The sequence below is a fragment of the Hyaena hyaena genome, unplaced genomic scaffold, assembly GCF_003009895.1.
Source record: "Hyaena hyaena isolate Hyena2069 unplaced genomic scaffold, ASM300989v1 scaffold_157, whole genome shotgun sequence".
Taxonomy (NCBI): Eukaryota; Metazoa; Chordata; class Mammalia; order Carnivora; family Hyaenidae; genus Hyaena; species Hyaena hyaena.
In genome coordinates, this window is record NW_024080789.1 from 63,170 (window position 1) to 84,652 (window position 21,483).

General features: G+C 44.1%; 1 protein-coding gene across 2 annotated transcripts in view; it reads left to right on the plus strand.

Moving 5' to 3' along the window:
• The window catches only part of GLRA1 (glycine receptor alpha 1), an 86,252-nt gene that overhangs the window by 20,508 nt on the left and 44,261 nt on the right, over positions 1–21,483 (plus strand). For both annotated transcript variants that reach the window (XM_039239496.1, XM_039239497.1), the window contains exon 2: positions 17,396–17,523. In XM_039239496.1, coding sequence (XP_039095427.1) covers positions 17,396–17,523 — 128 coding nt within the window. The remainder of the gene's footprint in view (positions 1–17,395; positions 17,524–21,483) is intronic.

Here is a 21,483-nt window from a genome sequence, read left to right on the forward strand (position 1 = left end):
AGGCTCTTTTGCTGACAGCTCAGAGCCTGGAGCCTACTTCTGATTCTGTCTCCCTCTCTCTGCTTATATTTCTCTCTCTCTCTCTCTGTCTCTCAAAAATAATAAATAAATATTTAAAAAGTGCTTTAAAAATAAAAAGAAATAGTTTTGAAGAGGTTAAGTAACTTGCCCAAGATCACATAGCTATGTGGCACATTTGAGTCCACTATGCTATCCTATCTCTCATATTAAGCATTTAAGAGATGCTTATTATATGTAAGTAGTTCCAGGGATAAAACATTGGATATGATACAGACAGAAGAACAGGCAGGGGCAACTTAAATAAATTTTTTTAAAAAGACATATTGCACCTTAACATTGGATTTCTTTTTTTTTTTTTTAATTTTTTTTTTTTTTTTGAGAGAGAGAGAGACAGCGTGAGCAGGGGAGGGTCAGAGGGAGAGGGAGACACAGAATCTGAAACAGGCTCCAGGCTCTGAGCTAGCTGTCAGCACAGAGCCCGATGCGGGGCTCGAACCCACGAACTGCGAGATCATGACCTGAGTTGAAGCTGGAGGCTTAACCAACTGAGCCACCCAGGTGCCCATGGCCTTCTGAACTATACTATCACCATGGTCTCTCTCCTCTCCTCTAGTACACTCCAATGTCTGTCTGCTTGGGCAGCATGAGTTAATGGAGAAAAAAGAAAAAGGTAGAAGCAGCCATCTCTCCTCTTTTAATTTTCACTGTCCCACCAACTCCTTCCGCCCTTGACCCTTTACCAGACTCCACCTTGTGAAGAGCTTTCAATGAGGAATCTGTTTGTCCTGGGGCTGGAGGAGAAGGGAAGCCTCTTTACACTGGTATACTCTCTCTGCCTTAGAAATAGTCATACTCTTTGACTCAGCGATTTTGCTCCTAGGACATGAACAGAGGTTTGTGATCAAGGGAGGGTTTCACAGCATAATTTATAATAACTAAAAAGTGAAAATAATACGAATTGCCCATCAATAGAGGGACAGCTAAGTGAATGCTAACACAACCACACACTGGCATAGGCAGTCATTAATAACTGTATTTCTAGCAGTTTAAATACAAGAGAAAATATTCATTTAGAGTCTTCAGTTAAAAAAAGAAAGAAAGAAAAAGTGATTATAATCTGTAGAGGAAGAAAGAAAACTCAGAAGAAATTTACTAATAAGCTAATGGTAGGTATCTAGATAATGGAATTTCCAGGTGGGATTTATTTTTTTTCTTTGAACCTCATTGTATTTTTTCAATGAGCATTTATTGTTTTAATCGTCAGAGGAAAATGTTATTTATTTTAAAGGGTTGAAAGAATCTGGCCTGAGGTTAGCCAGCCAGCTCATGAAGAACAATTTTTGCCACTGGACAGTTTCCATCTGAGCAGCACCAATTACTACTCTGTTACCATCAGATCATCTTAATCCTATTAATTGAAATGCCAAAGTAATTTTATTAATTTACTACTTAACAGATAAATTACTAAGAGAATAGTAGAAGAATCCCCCGAGAGTGTTCCTTTAGGTGTGACGGCGGGTAGTCCTTGAATATTCAAGCGCAAAGCACAAAGAAGCCTCTAGACCTTCATCTATTTATCCCTCATGATAGAGCCTACACCAACCAATTCTCTCTGAATCAATAAAAACTGTACTGGACATTCACAGTGTGCCAGGCACCAAAACAAGCATTACTAAAGAATTACTTATTCTTCCCAACACTCCATGAGCAACGACTACTATTACCCCCATTTTACAGATGCAGCAACCAAGAAGGATAAGTTAGTCATCCAAGGCCGCTCAGCCAGTAAATGGCAGGGCCCGAATTTGATGGCAGAGTCCATGGAGTCTGCCCCTGTTTCAGTCTGGAAGTCAGTTCTTATTTATGTAGTACCTTATGCTTTCTTCAATGTGATTTCAAATAGTAAATACAAGTTAGCACAGAAGATGACTATACTCTATGGATGAGTAAACTGATGCTTAAATATGATGCATAAATATGATAGAGGGCTTGCTCAAGATCACACGGAAAGGAACAGGCACAAGTCAAACCCAGGATTTCTGACTCGACATCCACAGCTTGCCCCATTCCCCTGAACTGTTTCTCTTTGCCTCTGAGACACGCAGCAAGAAGCAGGAAGCAATGGAATTCGGCCCCCTGTATGGTCCCCCAATGAGCTACAAAGAGGTGACCCTGATGGAGTATCTCCCAGGGTAGAAAAGAAAGAAACCCCAGAAGGAAAAGAAAGGTTCAGCAATGACTCTTAGGTTCCTTCTGCCATTAACCCTCCTTCATCTTAAAACCAGAAAGGACACCTTGTCTTTCCCTCATCAGCCATCTACCTTCCTTACATCTCATCAAGCACCACACGTTTCATGGGCACATCTCGTCCTGACTTTTCAGTAAATATTTCTTACAGAAGTTTATACTAAATGGAATGGGAACTTAACACAATGCATATTCCCGTGAAATGAGCTGTTTTAACACATATGAACAGCTGCTTCAAAACTTAGGCCCAAATTCCACCTTAGTCAAATTCATGCATCAATTCTGTCATCAAAGCACTTTATTAGGTTACTTAGTCTCTCCAAACCTCTGTTTTCTCATCTGAAAAATGGAGGAGAAACTAGTACCCACTTCATAGAGTTGCTGGATGGATTAGAGAGCAATTATGGAAAAGTTCTTGGCTCTGTGCGTGGCACCTAGAAAGTGTTCAAGCTTTGGTAGCAACTGTTATTATAATTAGCTAACCTCTGAGTCCATTTCCTCTTCTATAAGATGGAGATGATCATCCCTACTGACTTTGCAGAGCCATAATATGCAGTCATTCGTTAATTTATAGCAAGTGCTCAATAAATGTCTTTTTTAATGCCCAAGATGACCAGATTGCATAATTCTACGACTCTTCTACCTTCTTCTTCCCCAAGACTTTGGAATCTGCTGAGTGAGACAAAGATGTTCCACCCCACTGAGCATAGATGCAGCTGTCTGTCTTAGAGGATTCCCGGGTAATGAACAAGGGCTATTTAGAGCAGTTTCAGAGCCCTGGAGCTTCCTGTAAAACTCTGTATTTACATACAAATACCCACTTCAACTAAACCCTCTCAACTCACAATTAAGTATTCTCTTTCTGCAGACCAGTCAGTTTATTAAAGGCTGCTTCAGATTTGAATCTGAGTTGTTCTTTCTAAAATTTAAGGTCATTCTTCCTGAGAGCCCAGTGAGGGTTGTTTATTTTCTCAACATACTTCTTTGAAATCGGTCTCCTGGATGCTTGAGGGCCACACACATCCAAGCTCCACTTACACGAAGACCTCTGCTTAGTCTGAGATAAATAGCTCTCTTTTTGTGGATGCATTTCCTGTGGCTTCATAACAACATGGCTTACTTTCCACTATAGGTTTGAACTAGTATATACTTGGGAGAGACAAGTGATAAGCTTTTTCTAATAGGCCCAGATATTCAAGCACTTCTTCATGTAGGCTTTCTTCTTTTAGTTTGGGTGTTCAAGGGCTATGGCATATTCACTATCGATACAGTTAAGAGACAAGTATGTCAGCTTAGGTGTACCTGTAAAAGTTATTTAACCTCTGTGAACTTCAGTTTCCTCACCAATAAAATGGGAGTTATGACCCCCTACCCATAAGATTATATTAAGGACTAAATATCAAAAGTAAAGCTTTTAGTGAAATGCCTGGCACTTTATAACTATTCAACACAGGCCAGCTGTTGTTATCATATTATTTCTATTTTGCTCCATCACTCAGTACAATCTCTGACTTACAGTAGGCACTACATAATTCGTTTGGGATAAAGAAGTAAATAAATGAGTTAATAAATTAATGCTATCTCAAATAAGATGATTACCTCAAAATGCCTGCTGACCTGAGAAGAGAAAGAACAGATTTTCACAGCTTCTGTATAAGCACTGGGACCTTTGGCCATTTAAAAGCCGCCTGCAGTTGGTAAAGTCTGGTTGTATTTTTTTTAATGTTTATATATTTTTGAGAGAGAGACAAAGCATGAGCAGAGGAGGGGCAGAGAGAGAGGGAGACACAGAATCTGAAGCAGGCCTCAGGCTCTGAGCTGTCAGCACAGAACCCAATGCAGGGCTCAAACTCATAAGTCGTGAGCCAAAGTCAGATGCTTAACCAACTGAGCCACCCAGGTACCCCAAGGCAGGTTGTATTTTAAAAATGAATGAACTAGGGAGACTGGGTGTCTCAGCCGGTTGAGCATCCAACTTGGGCTCAGGTCATGATCTCACGGCTCATGGGTTCAAGCTCCACATTGGGCTCTGTGCTGATAGCTCAGAGCCTGGGACCTGCTTCGAATTCTGTTGTTCTCTCTCTCTCTCTCTCTCTCTCTCTCTCCCCTTCCCCCACTGGTGCTCTGTCTCTCTCTCTCTTTCTCTCAAAAATAAATAAACAATGGGGCACCTGGGTGGCTCAGTTGGTTAAGTGTCCGACTTCAGCTCAGGTCATGATCTCACGGTTCATGGGTTCAAGCCCCACATCGGGCTCTGTGCTGACAGCTAGCTCAGAGCCTGGAGCCTGTTTCAGATTCTGTGTCTCCCTCTCTCTCTGACTCTCCCCTGCTCATATTTTCTCTCTCTCAGAAATAAATAAAACATTAAAAATAAATAAATAAACATTAAACATTTTTTTAAAGAAAAGAAGTTTAAAAACAAGTGAACTGAGCTGAAAAAATAAATAAATAAAATGAAAATCAAATTAATATCTGCAACATTACAAGAGAGAGATTTTAATGAACATTTGGGAAGGGTTTGCCCATCCTCTTCCTGTCTTTTGAAAATGGCCACATAGTCAAGATGCCCAGACCACATCTGGAGATCCTAGTCATGTGGGGGCTCTGCCCTCTGAACCCTGAAAGTCTCTGAATCTTTCAGTGGAACCTCAATGTCCCCCACCTGTACACAGAGATGCTGTCAAGGGAATGGTGCCGGAAGCCAATACAGTGATGGATTTGGAAGTGCTGTGTAAATAGAAAGCATTATTTGTATAACAGTGATCATCATGTTGTTCTCAACCCATACTCTCCGATTCTCAGAGTTCCCAAAATTCTCACTGGTAGTTCCGAGAGTCATGCAAACATTTCTTCACAAAACCATGAGCCAGAGCAGCAGCTCCTCCGAGGGACTGTGCAATCACTATCACTGGGAAGAGTCAACAGAGTGTAGTGGTTAATAGCATGGGCTTTAGAGGCCAGATGACTGGTGGCCTTACCCCTTATAAGCTATACAACCTTGGCTAAGTTTCTGAAAATGCAAGTGTCAGCTTCCTCATCTGTAATGATGTCATCTTCCTAGGATTGTTGAGAAGAGTAGCTGCAGTAACACGTGTAAAGTACCCAGCACATAATATGTATGAAGTGAGCAGGATCTCTTATGGTTCTGTGCTAATATCATGCCTTTATCTGTGTTCAACCTGTTATTATTTTTCCTCAATATTTACACTCCCAGGTCTTTGCAACCTCAAATGAGCAATCCCTGCTGATCAGCGCGATTTCTCTTCCTAAAACTTTTTGTCCAGAAACCCTGAGCTCCATTCCCTACAAAGACATACTTTTCCAGTGAGATTTATCTGATTAAAAAGAAAGCTGCATCGAAGGTAATGAGAGCCATTTGCTCTCCTGTCCAGCTCGTGGGATGCATGCTGATTATGCAGGGCCTGCTAACAGCTTTGGCTCTGGCAAAGCAACCCCCATAGGGCTGTTCTTCAGGATTCAAGTCTCTGAAGAATCCCCCTGGATTCTTCACACTGTAACTGAACTCAGGGGGCAGGGAGGTGTACTTGATGCCCACAGACTTAAGCCAAGTATTCTTTCACCATAAAACCAGACTGCAGAATGGCACTGATGGTCAGACGCATAGGAAAATTTCCCCCAGTGAGACATATAGGAACAGTCAGGGCAAAGTGAGATGGTTCTTGTAGAATTGTAATTAGGGACCTAAGCGGGGAGAACTGTGAGGTTTATGCATAGACATAGGTTTGATCTAGGTCCCTGGCCCGAGTCAACCTCTAAGAAGGTTGTGGATGCTCCCCCCCCGGCCCAAAAAAAAAAAAAGATGGCTTCTTCTCCTATTTTCCTGCCTTGGGTTTTCCCAGAGGACATGTATTTTCCCTAGGGACTGACTAGATGTATCAGGGCCAAAATATGGGACTTTTTCACTCCACTCAAATCACATCATTGAGGCCCAGGACCGGCACAGCTAAATTCTGCTTCCCCTGGAATGTCAGGTGCTTATCACCCACTTAACAAACATCTACTGAGCCCTGACCATGTGCCAGGCTCTGTGCTCATGGAAGTCATACTTATTAAGAGTCTGGATAGAAGCTTGGGGGAAAAATCATTCTTTCAAGGTCCTGCCTACATAATACCTTGATTGCCCCATTCCAAGGATGAGGAAGGCTAGAGAGTGGAAGGTTGAGGTTGAACCAAAAAGCACCAAGGGCTGCTGTGATTCCCAACTTGAAACTGACACAGGGAGTGAAGAGAAGAGATGCAAGAGGAAGGAAGACATTGACATTGATGTAAGTTAGGCACAACAGTGTGGTGCACCACAGCTAGATCGCCACATGTTTAAGCCTTAATTATCTCTTCTATAAAATGGGGCAGACATCTTACCTCTCAGGCTATTGGCAGGATAAAATGAGATAAAATATGTAATACTGTTTCTTGCAACCAAACAAGAAAAATAAAAATGAAGCTTTTTAGAGATAAAATGAGAGGCTGTCATAAGTACAGATTCCCTCTTCAAGTAAATACGTTTGGCTACCTATAGGAAACCCTACTCTAGATGGACTGGGTTTGACACTCTTTGATGCTGTAGCAGGACCAGGAAGGACTAGGGTGAGGTGAGCGAGACTCCCAGGACACAAAAGTTAAAGAGGTGCTCACTCTTGGACCCCTACAAGGGCATGGTTGGCACAGCCCTGACAGTGAGTGCCTCTTCAATTTCACTAGGTGCCTCCTTTCCTCACCCTGCTGCCGCCTGCATTATGGAGATACATAAAACAAAGCAAAAAGAATTAGTGGATGGAAGGTTATGCAGAGGAACACACCAGAAGCAATGATAAGGAGTATGAAAGATCCCTAGAGATTCCAACTTCCTTAGGGGCAGGGGAAGAACGAGATGGAATCTCAAAGTTCCTTCTAGTTCCAAAGATCCAAGATTTTATGTTATGGAACAAGAGAATCATATTCAAAGACAAGTGCTTTTTCACCCAGATGAAGGTTGTGTGTGTGTGTGTGTGTGTGTGTGTGTGTGTGTGTGTGTGTTTAGAGAAAGCAGGTATAGCTGCAGGAGGTGGGACAGGAAGGGAGAAGGATGTCATGTGCACTAGACCCTGGGGAAAACTGCGCTCGGAGCGTGCCAACTCTGACATTCTGTTCTCAGGGGTGCTTAGCAGATCATGAAGTGAGAGTAATAAAATGTCAGGCACTCCTTGGCCAGCCTAAGCCCCTTACTGCAATCAGATAAAATTGGAATTGCACAGCTGGCCATGAGAAGCCAGATGTTGACCTAAAGGTGAAAGCCAGGAAAGCTGAGGGTGACCAACAGGCCCCACGCTGTGCAACGACCCCTCCCCCCCCCCCAAGTTCCCTTATGTCAGAGGCAGGGACATGAAACTGGACCAGTCCATAAGGACAGAAAAGTGTCAGCCCATTTTTTCCCAGGAGCCTCAGACACAGAGCCATCCCCTCTCCCCATTCCTTTCCCAAGGACAACCCACCGGTGGAAGGAAGCTTTCTCCCCCACAAGCACAACATGGGCAATGGCAAATGTTGGTTCTTTCTAAAGGTGCAGTGGCTAAAATTAATAAAACTCAGAAAAATGCTTTGATTCATGTCCCCACCTCCCCCTAAATACTGCCTTCCTCCTCTGAACCACCACCGCAGTCCAATTATGCCACCTAAGCTGAGTGACAACCTTCGAAAATTATTTATGTACCTAATCTATTCTATCTGCTCAACAATAAACAGCAAGAGGGCAAAGGCCATTCATCAGCAAACGATTATTGATTGCTACCACATGTCAAGCACTGAATGAGACAGTCGCAGACTTTGCCTACATGGCGTGCTTTTTCTGTGGGGAGTGACATGTTCACCTGCACCCCCGCCCCATTGTACCTTATGCATATGGGAGCTGCTTAACTAATCAGAAGGATCAGAGGATTTCAGAGCAAGAGGGCCTGTGAAACTAAGACAACCTAGCACCCCAGTTTAGTCCCTTGGCAGATTGGTGATCCATCCTGCCAACTTCCCTACTGGGAAGCTGTTCTCTGGGCAGCCACCACCAGTTGAATGGACTGGTAGTCAACATACAACTGTTCATTGTGCCTGATATAATGCAAAACTGTCATTTCACAGATGAAGAAACTGAGGGCCACCTAAGAAAAAGAATTAGCCCAAGACCACACAGTTAGAGCTACGAATATACCCATGCTCCCCAACGCCCACCTTACTGTTTTCCTCTATTCCACAGTGACTTTCAAAACCCTGAAGTAAGTAGGGACACCTGGTGGCTCAGTCAGTTAAGCATCTGACTTCGGTTCAGATCATCATTTCACGGTGCATGAGTTTGAGCCCCGCATTGGACTCTGTGCTGACAACTGGAGCCAGCTTCAGATTCTGTGTCTCCCTCTCTCTCTACCCCTTCCCTGCTCTCACTCTGTCTCTCTCTCAAAAATAAAAAAATAAACATTAAAAATAAAAAAAAAAAAACCTGTAGTAAGTAAATGCCCATGGAAACACAGAGTAGACTTTCCAACAACTTTTGACTAGTTGACCAGGTGCTGTCTGCACAGAATAAATACCAGCTCATTGGATAACCTCCCCGCCAAGGCAAAGGGAATAGATATTCTGACCCAAGCCAGAGGACAAGTTGCCTGTAAGCCAAATTGGATACCCCCCATTTGAAGATGTTTTTGAAGGTCCCATTTCCCAAGCGTGGCCAGGCCACAATTCAGCATAACCAGCTGAGAAATCAGATGGATTATTTTTACTATAAAGGGATTAAGGGATGGTAATCTTCTGTTAAGTTTTAGATACACCTGTAAGGGCACAGACCAGGGAGTCCTATCCCTACTACTCCCAACCTCCTCACAGACTCGAAGTTTAATCCTCGTCTCTTATCATTGTTCTCTCTCTCTCTCTCTCCCTCCCTCTCCTTCTTTCCTTCCCTTACTCTCTCCCTCCCCCTCATTTCCTCCTTCACACACACAATACTTCTTTTAGTTCTCCAAGTCCTCTCTCACTTCTAGACTGCATACACGCTGTTCCTTCTACTCAAAACACACTTCCTCCATATTTCTTCTAGGCCAATTCTACACCCACCCTTCAACTTCTACTGTAAAAACTGGTTTCCTAGCAAAGCCTCTTGAAAAGCCCTCACCTTGCACTAAGTGCGGTTGCATGCCTGTGCCCTGTGTTCACTGAACCCCTCGCTGATAGCACTGGCCACATCTCAGACACCTTTACTTGCACATTCTCCTCTCTCCATTCCACTTCCCTCCCCTCCCCGTCTGCACCTGCAACTTCTCCCCCAGCCCTGGGCACCTCTCCCTTGGTTATCCTCTGCCCATTGGTCTCTCTTCTGCCCCTCAGCTTGCCCTCCCCTTTTCCTACCCTTGACTTCCTGACTCCTCTACGCACGTGGAACCAAAGAGATGGAATCTGTCGAGGAGTCTCCCTCTGCTCACCCAGAATGGCTCTTGGTGGTGTGACACCTCACAGGGTATAATTGAAGTTGTTTCTTCCCAGTATTGCTCCCAACCCCAGCTCATTTGAAATTCAGATTGACAGCTCCCTATTGATTCCCTATTTCCAACTGATGTTTGCCGCAGGAGAATGAGAACCTGAACATTGATCTGGCCTTTTTCCAAAAGATCCCTGAAAAATATGTTGTTCCATCAGAGAGAAATCTCGAGACTGGATTGGGAAGAACAAAGACACAAACACACTCACATTCCCCCAAAAGATTGCAGACAAATGCAGATCCCAAGACCAGTTGTGTAAAAAAGAGGGGGATATAAAGAAGGAATATTACAGACTAATAAAATGATGCATTAGGGCCAAAAGGACTCTTAGAGATTATTCTAAACCCCTTATTTTATAATTTGGGAAACTGAAGGCCACAAAGGGAAGTGACTCACTGAAGGTCACAGGGCCCCCACTTTACTGTGTCAGTCTGCCTCCATTCCCCTCACTCCCAGCTTGAGATCCTACTCTTGGATTTTTCCATGGTCGGTTTCGTTAGGAGTCAAAACTGAGGTCCTTTAGGTACCAAAGCCTCCCAGTGTGACAAATCTCCTAAAAGGTGATAGCTTAACACTCTTTCCAGCCAGTTTGCCTTTTGCCATAAAGCCTTCTCAGAGAGGGGCAGAACCCTTGGTCCCAGAAGACCTCACTGTCTTTCTGAAATTACTATTAATCAAATCTGTCTAAACCGAGTCTGATTCACTACATTACATTGCAGTAATCCCTTGGAACAATTTGCATCATTTCCAAATACTCTTACAGGGTCAGCAAATCCTAACAATCAAATGTTTCATTTCTCGGATTCATTCCCAGCTTCTCTGTTCTGTAGCCCACAGTCAGTAAGCAAACATTCAAGTTCACCAGCGGTAGTGGTTCTAATTGTGCACCAAGGGCTGCTGGATGCGTATTAACTCTGCACAAAAGCACAGAGCACAGATTTACTATAGGGGCCCTTGAACTAGTTCTGTGCAAAATGTGCTTTCTACATTTAGACAGAAATGTACAGTGATTATTAAGTGGAGGGCCATGGCTATTTTGACACTCAACAGAGGCTTTGTATTTGAAAAAGAATTAGGGAGATTTTGATCGAGGGCAATAAGAAATGGGAGATGCTTGGAGGTGGTTCACCTGCAATACCAGTGAATATTATTGAGAAAACTTTCTTTCTGTTCTTCTCATTGTCTCGAGAAGAAAGTCTCAGTCAGGTGTTAATACTTGGGACTTGGGGCAGGCTCGGGCTCTGAATGTCAGTAAGCTACAGCATGTAACTAGAATTTTAGACTTCTCTTTTTGTTTTGTTTTCACAACTGTGGTTGTGTCTACTATCGTAAACAAAGGTGCTTTTTTATTTATAAATAGTGCATATATAAAGTTCTGTTTTTAAAAAGAGTTAAGTTTGAAAGAAGTGAGGCAATTTAAGGAAACATTGTAACTGACTAGAAGAAGCGGTACAGAAACAGGGCAAAAAATGGGGAAATGACACCCAAAAAACCCACTGGTACGTGAGACGTGGGAAAGCTGGGACTAGTGAATCTCAAAATGTCAAAGAATTCTGCTGTAACTCACTTGACAAACAGATCATGTGGTAATCCACTACTGTTTCTCCATTTTTTAGTGCGGCAAATCTGCTTGTGCGTATCAGAATTGCTGGAAGTCAGGCTCGTGTTTTGATGTTCCTACATGTAACAGAATATAACAAGCTTCAAAAACAAATAGGAATAATAGCAGCCATCGTCCTTGGCACTCTTCATAATTTAGAAGTCTTTCCCGGACACTGTAGCCTTTGGATGAAGCACCACTTAAAAATCTGAGTTCTAAACCCTTGTCTCATTAAAGTGCTGTGTGACCCAGGGCCAGTTACTTAACCTCTCAGAGTCTCCATACCCTTGAGTTCAGCTCCACATGCCAGGGCATCTAGTGAGTCAGTGGCCAGGTAGCCAGACTGAAATGCTGTGCTGCGGACGTGGGAGCTAAGAGGACTCTTCAACTGGAGGAGGATTAAATGGCGCATTTTGCTAGTAGCAAATGGTAGGGGATAATTTGGGGCGAATTCATTCTCTCACTATCAGGCATAATAGGATTCAGGCTTATGAAAGAGGCCTAAGGGCCAAGAGATGGCTGGTGCTCTAGTAGCTGCTGGGAGGGACTACTAATGTTCCCAAATCTTATTATCTGAGAGGAGGGGCAGGAGAGAGAACAGGAGCTTATGAAAGCTTCATAACTGCCACTCCTTGAGAGGTTCTAGAAGTGAATTATAGCAGCAGAAAAGTCGTAAATCACCAGGAGCATGACTGTGGTCCCCTTTGCTCACACCAGAGCCACAGAGCAGCCATGAGTCTGGTGTTGAATGGAGAAAAGGCTGGGACTGTGGTACCTTCCCAGCCAGGTGAGGCCCATGGTGCAGCTGAAAAGTAGCACTGAGACCAGAAGAAGCCCCCAGACTGGCTCTGAGCTGCTTCAACACACACACAAACACACACACACACACACACACACACACACACACACACACACACAGAGCAAGGCAAGAGCAAGACACTATATTGAGTGCCCACTATGTTCCAGGAACTATCTTAGGTGTTTTTTCGCTGTGCTGTCTCAGTTACTCCTTGTGTAAAACTAACGTGACCTATGAAGCAACTAACTAAAGTTCCGAGAGGTAAAGTAACTTCCCCAACGTCACACAACTGTCTCACAGCTTATAAGTGAGACAGAATAAATTCCAGTCATCTGCTCTTCCCTCTCTTTTTGTACTATTCTAGATGACATCTCACATTTCAGAAACATATCCGTGCAATACAAATACCACGTCCACACATCCACTAAAGCATTCACACATCCACACCTTATACCCCACATATACCCACACCCCACATATACACACAAAAATGCTGTACTTAATACACTTTCACATGAACATGGGTGTCCACATGATTGCACATACATGTCCATGTAACACAATCCACTGTGCATCCACAAACACCCCCATCACACCCAAGCCCCCACACACATCCATACACATCTACCCACTTGTACACATCACATTTAGAAACCTGCCCACATCACACCAACTCACAAGCATCTAGAGTCACACCATAAAAACAGTAAAATGCACTGGTCCCTCATCTTGTGAATCAAAACTAATTCTTCAGTATATGGAGAAGGGGGTCCTCAGGTTACCAAACATGGGTATCTAAATAATTCTGAAATACCTTCTGAGCCTGCGAAGGAATACCAGATTGCTTTCAGTATTCTTCATTACTGGAGATAGCAGTCTAATTATTTTAAAATTGTTAATCCATATATGAATATTTATGGATACCCTATTAACCAGAATATTTGATTAATTAAAGTAGCATATTATTCATTCATTCATTCACTGTACAACTACTAGGTATCAATTATGTTGGAGACACCATGGTAGACACAGTAGGGGATTAAAACAAAGAAACAATAAATAAAAACACCACGATTCCTGGTCTTCAAAGACAAACACAAGTAACTATATCACAAGGTAACATGGTCTGGGACCTGGTGAGTGAAGAGATGTGAGAGGGAAAGGGCACAAGGGGATAAGATGGCTCTGAAGCTTCTGGACCTGGAGAATGGGGAAATGCTGGTGCTGTCTGGGTGGCCGTGGTCTGGAGGAGCAAGTTCAGACAGGAAGCAGTGGCATTGAGTTTGGGAGGTGTATTTGAGGCATAGGCAGGATATCTAGATAGACATGCCCTATGGGTGTTTGTAAATGAGGAAAGGGGGCTTCCGGGAGCAGCCAGACAGAGACACAGATGTGAGAATTATCCATTAAAAGTGATCACTTGAACCGTTACAACTGTGAGATCAGAAATGAGCCAAGGCGAAGAACAAGAGAGGTTGAGTGCAGATCCTTGGGGAACACAATGTCCTACTTGGCTGGGTGACAAGAGCTCCCCTCTTATGCAACACACACACACACACACACACGTGCACGCTTATCTCCCTGTGCATGCACCCTTTTCAACGCACCGGATCCTCAGCACCACAGGACAGGGCTGCGCTTGCTTCCAGCTCTCTCCTGGTATAATTTTTTTTTTTTTTTTTTTTTTTACAAATAGTTTATTGTCAAATTAGTTTCTACATAACACTCAGTGCTCATCCCCAAAGTGCCCTCCTCCATGCCCATCCCCCCCTCCCCCCCACACCCATCAGTCCTCAGTTTTTGTCAGCATTCAAGAGTCTCTCATGGTTTGCCTCTCTCCCTTTCCCCCACCATTTCCGCCCTTCTTCTCCCCCTCGTTCCTCCGTCAAGTTCCTCCTAATCCTCCTATACGTGCAAACATATGATATTTGTCCTTCTCTGCCTGACTTATTTCGCTCAGCATAACCCCCTCAAGGTCCATCCATGTTGCTACACATGGCCAGATTTCATTGTTTCTCATTGCCATGTAGTATTCCATGGTATAGATAAACCACATCTTCTTGATCCATTCATCTGTTGATGGACACTTAGGCTCTTTCCATGTTTTAGCTATTGTGGAGAGTGCTGCTATGAACATTGGGGTACATGTGCTCCTATGCCTCAGCATTTCTGTATCCCTTGGGTAAATTCCTAGCAGTGCTATTGCTGGGTCATAAGGGAGTTCTATTGTTAGTTTCCTGAGGAACCTCCACACTGTTTTCCAGAGGGGCTGTACCAGTTTACATTCCCACCAACAGTGTAGGAGGGTGCCCGTTTCTCCACATCCTCGCCAGCATCTAGAGTTCTCTGATTTGCTCATTTTAGCCACTCTGACTGGCGTGAGGTGGTATCTCAGTGTGGTTTTGATTTGTATTTCCCTGATGAGGAGGGATGCTGAGCATCGTTTCATGTGTCTGTTGGCCATCTGGATGTCCTCTTTGGAGAAGTGTCTGTTCATGTCTTCTGCCCATTTCTTCACTGGGTTGTTTGTTTTTCGGGCGTGTAGTTTGGTGAGTTCCTTATAGATTCTGGATATTAACCCTTTATCTGATATGTCATTTGCAACTATCTTTTCCCATTCCGTTGGTTGCCTATTAATTTTCTGGGTTGTTTCCTTGGCTGTGCAGAAGCTTTTAATCTTGATGAGGTCCCAACAGTTTATTTTTGCTCTTGATTCCCTTGCTTTTGGGGATGTGTCAAGTAAGAAGTTGCTGCGGTGGAGGTCAAGGAGGTTGTTTCCTGCTTTCTCCTCTAGGGTGTTGATAGTTTCCTGTCTCACGTTCAGGTCCTTTATCCATTTTGAGTTGATTTTTGTGCATGGTGTGAGAAAATGATCTAGTTTCATTCTTCTGCATGTTGCTGTCCAGTTCTCCCAACACCATCTGTTAAAAAGGCTGTCTTTTTTCCATTGGATATTCTTTCCTGCTTTGTCAAAGATCAGTTGGCTGTATACTTTTGGGTCCACTTCTGAGTTCTCAATTCTGTTCCATTGGTCTATGTGTCTGTTTTTGTGCCAATACCATACTGTCTTGAGGATGACAGCTTTGTAGTAGAGGCTGAAGTCTGGGATGGTGATACCTCCCGTTTTGGTTTTATTTTTCAGTATTACTTTGGCTATTCGGGGTCTTTTGTGGTTCCATACAAATTTTTGGATAGTTTGTTCTAGTTTTGAGAAGTATGCTGGTGCAATTTTGATTGGAATTGCATTGAATGTGTAGAGTGCTTTAGGTAGTAATGACATCTTAACTATATTTATTCTTCCTATCCATGAGCATGGAATGTTTTTCCATTTCTTTGTGTCTTCTTCAATTTCCTTCATAAGTTTTCTATAGTTTTCATCATACAGATCTCTTGTATCCTTGGTTAGGTTTATTCCGAGGTATTTTATGGTTTTTTGTGCAATTGTGAATGGGATCAGTTTCTTGATTTCTCTTTCTGTTGCTTCATTATTGGTGTATAAAAATGCAACCGATTTCTGTACGTTGATTTTGTACCCTGCAACTTGGCTGAATTCTTGGATCAGTTCTAGTAGGCTTCTGGTGGAGTCTGTCGGGTTTTCTATGTAGAGTATCATGTCATCTGCGAAGAGTGAAAGTTTGACTTCCTCTTTGCCAATTCTGATGCCTTTGATTTCCTTTTGTTGTCTGATGGCTGATGCTAGGACTTCCAGCACTATGTTAAACAACAGTGGTGAGAGTGGACATCCCTGTCGTGTTCCTGATCTCAGGGGGAAAGCTCTCAGTTTTTCCCCGTTGAGGATGATGTTAGCTGAAGGCTTCTCATAGATGGCTTTGATGATGTTTAAGTAGGTTCCTTCTATCCCAACTTTCTCGAGAGTCTTTATTAAGAAGGGATGCTGTATTTTGTCAAATGCTTTTTCTGCATCTATTGACAGGATCATATGGTTTTTATCTTTTCTTTTATTGATATGATGGATCACATTGATTGATTTGCGAATGTTGAACCAGCCCTGTAACCCAGGAATGAATCCCACTTGATCTTGGTGGATGATTCTTTTGATATGCTGCTGGATTCGATTTGCAAGGATCTTGTTGAGAATTTTTGCATCCGTATTCATCAAGGATATTGGCCTATAGTTCTCTTTTTTTGTTGGATCTCTGTCTGGCTTGGGAATCAGAGTGATGCTGGCTTCATAAAATGAGTCCGGGAGTTTTCCTTCGACTTCTATTTTTTGGAATAGCTTGAGAAGAATTGGGATTAATTCTGTTTTAAATGTCTGGTAGAATTTTAAGACTAGGAAAGCTCAGGTGCCCAAAGCAACCCAAGTGATTATTCTTTAACCCTTCAGCTTCCAATCTCGACTCCTCTAGAAATCTGCACACCTTTGAACGTGTGGCAGGGGGACAACAGCCACTGTCCTAAGACTTCAGTAGTTCATGCTATGGCTTGAATGAGGACCTGAAACCACTTTGTCGCAAAGGAGTGGGGGATAGGGACAGAAACACTGTGAAGCATCCCAGCAGTCTGATCTCAGATCCCCCAATCTTGATACACCAAGGCAGACTGATTTACTCTGGGATCTATATTGGTCTTTTGCACTAACTGTGCCTCAATTTTCCCAACTGAGCATTTTCTAAGGTGTATGTTTCATGAGATGGCAGTCCCATAAGGATAGGGATCTAAGCTTGTTAAAGCTTCTGAGAAGACTCGAGGTAAAGACGCCTGATTAAATTTTGGTTCCCAAATGCATTTGACTTGGGCAACATTTTTTTTTAATTAGTGACTCTGATTCTGAAGAGAAACTTTGGGGAAAGGCTGGACTATTAGATCGCTGAGATTATGCCTGGAGGTGCTGTTCCCTGTGGGCACCTAAAGAACACTGTGGGCACCTAAAATACAGAGCTGGACCTGCTGGGAAGTTAACCCTTCAATCTCCTCCCCAGGGAGGCCCAGCGGCCATGTGTGACTGCTCAAAACCCCAGCCTGAAGAGGCAGCCACTTCTCAGCAGCAATCAGACACTCCGCTGCCTGCCAGGATCCTGCATTGGCAGATATCTGGCCGAGTGAACCACATAACGTGGCCTTTCCTCATTAGGGACCCATACTGCCCATTTCCCAGGCTGAGAACACTCTGGCGGTTCTTGGGTCTGGGCAAGGCTGGCATAGGATCACAGGGCCATCATTAACCCACTGCTTTCCTCTCTCCCTTCTTAGCCTTGCTGCTTCTAAGGAGGCTGACGCTGCCCGCTCCGCGCCCAAGCCTATGTCACCCTCGGATTTCCTGGATAAGCTAATGGGGAGAACCTCTGGATACGATGCCAGGATCAGACCCAACTTCAAAGGTAGAGAAAACTTTCCATCCAGATCCTCCGGCATCTGCTTTCCTAGATTACAGAAGCAAGCAGCGTGGTATTGTATGCAGGTGGTAAACACGTGGCATGAATCCCATGACTCTTTCCTCTCCCAGAGGCAGACAGCATTAGTCAGTTCTGTCTTCTCCCCACCAAGCCTGAACAGAGCCACAGAGAATCCAGCTCCACAGACCTCTGGTTGCCAGGAGTCAGTATGTGAGTGAAAACCTATCTGCTCCCTCTGGTATAATGGACAGATCGACAAATGTGGAATGTGGAGAAATGGGTTCAACAGTTTTGTTTCAGGCACAAACTTACACTCTGAACTTGCATAAGCCTTTTCCTGTCTCTGGGCCTCAGTTACCTCATCTCTGGGGTGATAGAGTTGGCTGGATCTGTGGTTTTTATAAACTATGTTCCACGGAGCCCTCAGGCTTTTCAATCTTTTCCCCCAAGAAGGAGTGGACATACGGAGCGAAGCCCACCCTTGCTTTGCCCCCAGACAAAGATAAAATTCTAGTTGTATTTGTTTCAAAGAAGAAATTCCCAGCTAAAATTCATCTGCTGAATGTTCCCAGGAATGACTATATAATTTTGAAACGTTCTAGTCTAACTCAGAGTCATGATTTCAAATGGCCACAGGGACTGGGCAGATTACTTACAGGAGTGGGATAAGCCATGAGGAAGGCCAAAGGGAGCTGCAGCTATTCTGGAGAAATAGAGGTGCAGGTGAAGAGGGCAGCCTCTCCCCAGCCCCAGCCCATAGTTACCCTATAGGAATGAGGGAGGGCCCCATGTTGCCAGATCATCCAGGAGTCTAAGAAGAGCAAGAGATCAAGATTTATGCAAAATTTCCTGATTCCTAAAACATATAAATTCAAACAAAACATGTTTGCAAGCCAGATATGCTGGGCAGGGGTCTGCCAATTTACAAACCCTCACCAAATGATCTAAGAAACTTCTTTTAGCTCCAGAGTCCTATGAGAGCTTAATGTCTGTTACAAGAGGAGACCAGCTCCCTCTGTCCATCAATGCCCAGGAAGTTGCGGCCACGTCACACTGCTGAATGGAGTTCCGCTGGTGTGGTTCTTCTGGGGGCTCCCTGCACACTCCCGACTTCCTCCCAGTACCCCTGCTAAACTCTTATTCCAAGGACCAACTGCCAGCCTCCTAATCAATTCATGATTACAAATGCCCTTCCTCACTGTTCCTTTTGGCTCACGTCCAAGCTCAAACAAGGGATGTGACAGCTGGTAACAGCCTCCTAATATTTGCTTACTTCACTCCCCTTTCTCCAGGTACTCTTCTCAGAGTGCTCTGCAAGTGGAAAGTGTCTGTGGCATGCACTGGGGTTGGTTGCTTGGGGCCCACCTCCCACTCCTGTTTATCTGAAGGCCCCTCTGCCACCTTCTCCTGACGCCGTATCTTTCAGCATCATTAGCGTGACCTTGCCTCCCTCAGGGACACGTAAGTCAGGACCAAGGTTGCGGCCACAGGGTCTGGGCCCAGGCCCTTCAGCAGGGTCACAATTTCAAACATCCAGGGGGATCAGGTACAGCACCTGAGTGAAGCAGGATGGGGATAAGGAAAGAAAACCAGCGAGCACAGGCTCATCTAAGAGCAGCCATTTCTCAGGTCCTAACAGTAGCTGCCAGGTAGGAATGCTGGCCCTGGCCAGCAGGCCTTCCAAGAGAAGACTTGAGTCTGGGGTTTGCTGTGAAATCACAAGTCCAAGTTGGCAGGTAAATCACATCTTTTAGAAACACCATTGGCCAAATCAAATGCATTGGCGACCTAACCACCAGGCTGCATTGGGCGTCTCTGATGGTTTTCCAGAATTCCAGCCCGCCACGCCCCCTGGTGTGCTTTCCTGGAACTCCATCCTGAGTGCCCTGGGCTAGCTCTCTTAAGGAGGAAAGGGTGTGTTGAATGTGCATGCATCCAAGGTTCATGTGTTAGCTTGCCTCTATGCATAACACTGTACGTGACACATAGATGGCCCTCAATAAACCTTTCAAGAATGAATGAACCAAAATATATGCTAAGGCTTAGAGCATCCCAAGGATGCTGTCAAGACTTCAACTCGGCTACAGTTACTCAATTCTTTGTCTAATGCTAGCAATTTGTTTACTCATTCATTTATTTACTTACCTATTTGCCTATCAATGGGCATTTTTAAGAAGTAAAATTTCACCCAGACTATAAAACTATTGAATCAGGCAGGGCCCTTCTCCCCAGTCTGAGAACATCACTTTGAATATCTAGGCCCCAAATCTACAGACCTAGAAAATGTCTTAGATTTTTTCCAAACCTGCCCCCTTCAGTCTCTTCCAAGTTGGTCTCTGAGCAAGGTACCTCTTCCTGGAACACCTCCCACCCTACTCCCCTGCCCAGGGACTGGGAAGCAAGGTTTCTCTGCTCTCCCTTGGGTGAGAGCTGAAATATTGGCATGAGGTGTCTCCTGCCCCTGAGCCCCATGGTCCCTTCACACTTCCATTCAAGCACAAGTAAGATTCCCAAAAGCCACATACAAACCACAGAGCTCCTGAAATGGCCATGTAGATAAGGCCCTATGACCCTAACACAATAGGCAGAGACCTGCATTGTTTGAAAACTGCACAGAGTGATTAATCACCCAGCAGTTTCCTTCAAGCATGAGAAATTTTGCCTGCTCCTGAATTGCCTGAAGATAGGGGTGGCTGGGAACAGCAGGCTCAGCCTGCAGAACACAGTGGCAATGCAAGTCCTAATGCAGAAGTAAAGAGCACTAAGATTGGAGTCCAGTCCTCCCACTACTGACCTGACAGTGTGACCCAGAGACAATCACTTGACATATCTGGCCTCTGTTTCTGCATCTGTAAAAATGATCCAGTAGGACCCAGGCCCTTCCAGCTCTGATGTTCTGTATCTTCTCTAAGACTTTGTGTAGGATAATGGCTCCCAGGATCAGGGGCACAGCCTAATACAAACACATACACAAAAGCAAAATTAAACTTTAATATTTAATGAAATATATACTTTATCCTGCTGCCAAAAGCAGCCAGATTGTAATTTTCTCGAGGATAATTTAATTTCAGATTTATATCAATGAACTACACCTCCCTATGGGGTCCCTTTGGCTGGCGTCCTCTCACACACATAAATCAGGATCTAATTTATATGGGAGTCACAGTGCCACACACTTGCAGGGCCTGGGGGAGAACTCTGGACACGTCATTTGAAGGCATGGGCAGTAACTCTTTGGGGCATCTTAATGGTATGAGACTGAATGAAAAGAAAAGCCCGGGTGTGAGTCTCAACAAAGACCAAAAAAAAAGGAATGGGTCTTTGTGTTGGTAGAAGTAACAAGGGGGCAGACTTCCACTCAGCATCAGGGAAGTTTTTTTAGCAGACAGAAGTATCCAGCTATGGAAAAAGCTGCTCAAGACAAAATGAGTTCCCCAGCACTGGAGGTGTTCAAGGGCTCAGCCTCGAATGGGTAGCTGGTGCCACCATAGTAATGGTTCCTAAATTTGGCCATACATGGGAATCACCCAAGTTAGCTTGTTAGACAATAGATTCTGAGCTAATCTGCAGGGATTTGGATTCACTGGGGCTGGAGCTAGGCCGAGGAATCTGCAGTTTAACTAGTTCCCCAGGTGATTCTACTGCAGACAGCAGGTTGGGAAGGAATTGATCAGGTGACCTTTAAGAAACCCTCTAGCCCCAAAATCCTGTAACCTTGTAGTTCAAATGGACAGCTCCCATAAAGGAATTCCAAACCAAAAGAGCTCAGAGTGTCTACCCAGATCAAGAGCTACTGTCCCAGGCTGATGGGGAAATTGTTACCCAGAAACAGGAAGAGGCATGCCTAAATAAAATAGCCAGTGAGTATTGGAGCTTTATCGAAAACCCAGGAAGACTGGCACTCCCTTGGAGGGAAAACCTGGATTCCCACCACAAGACTGAGTA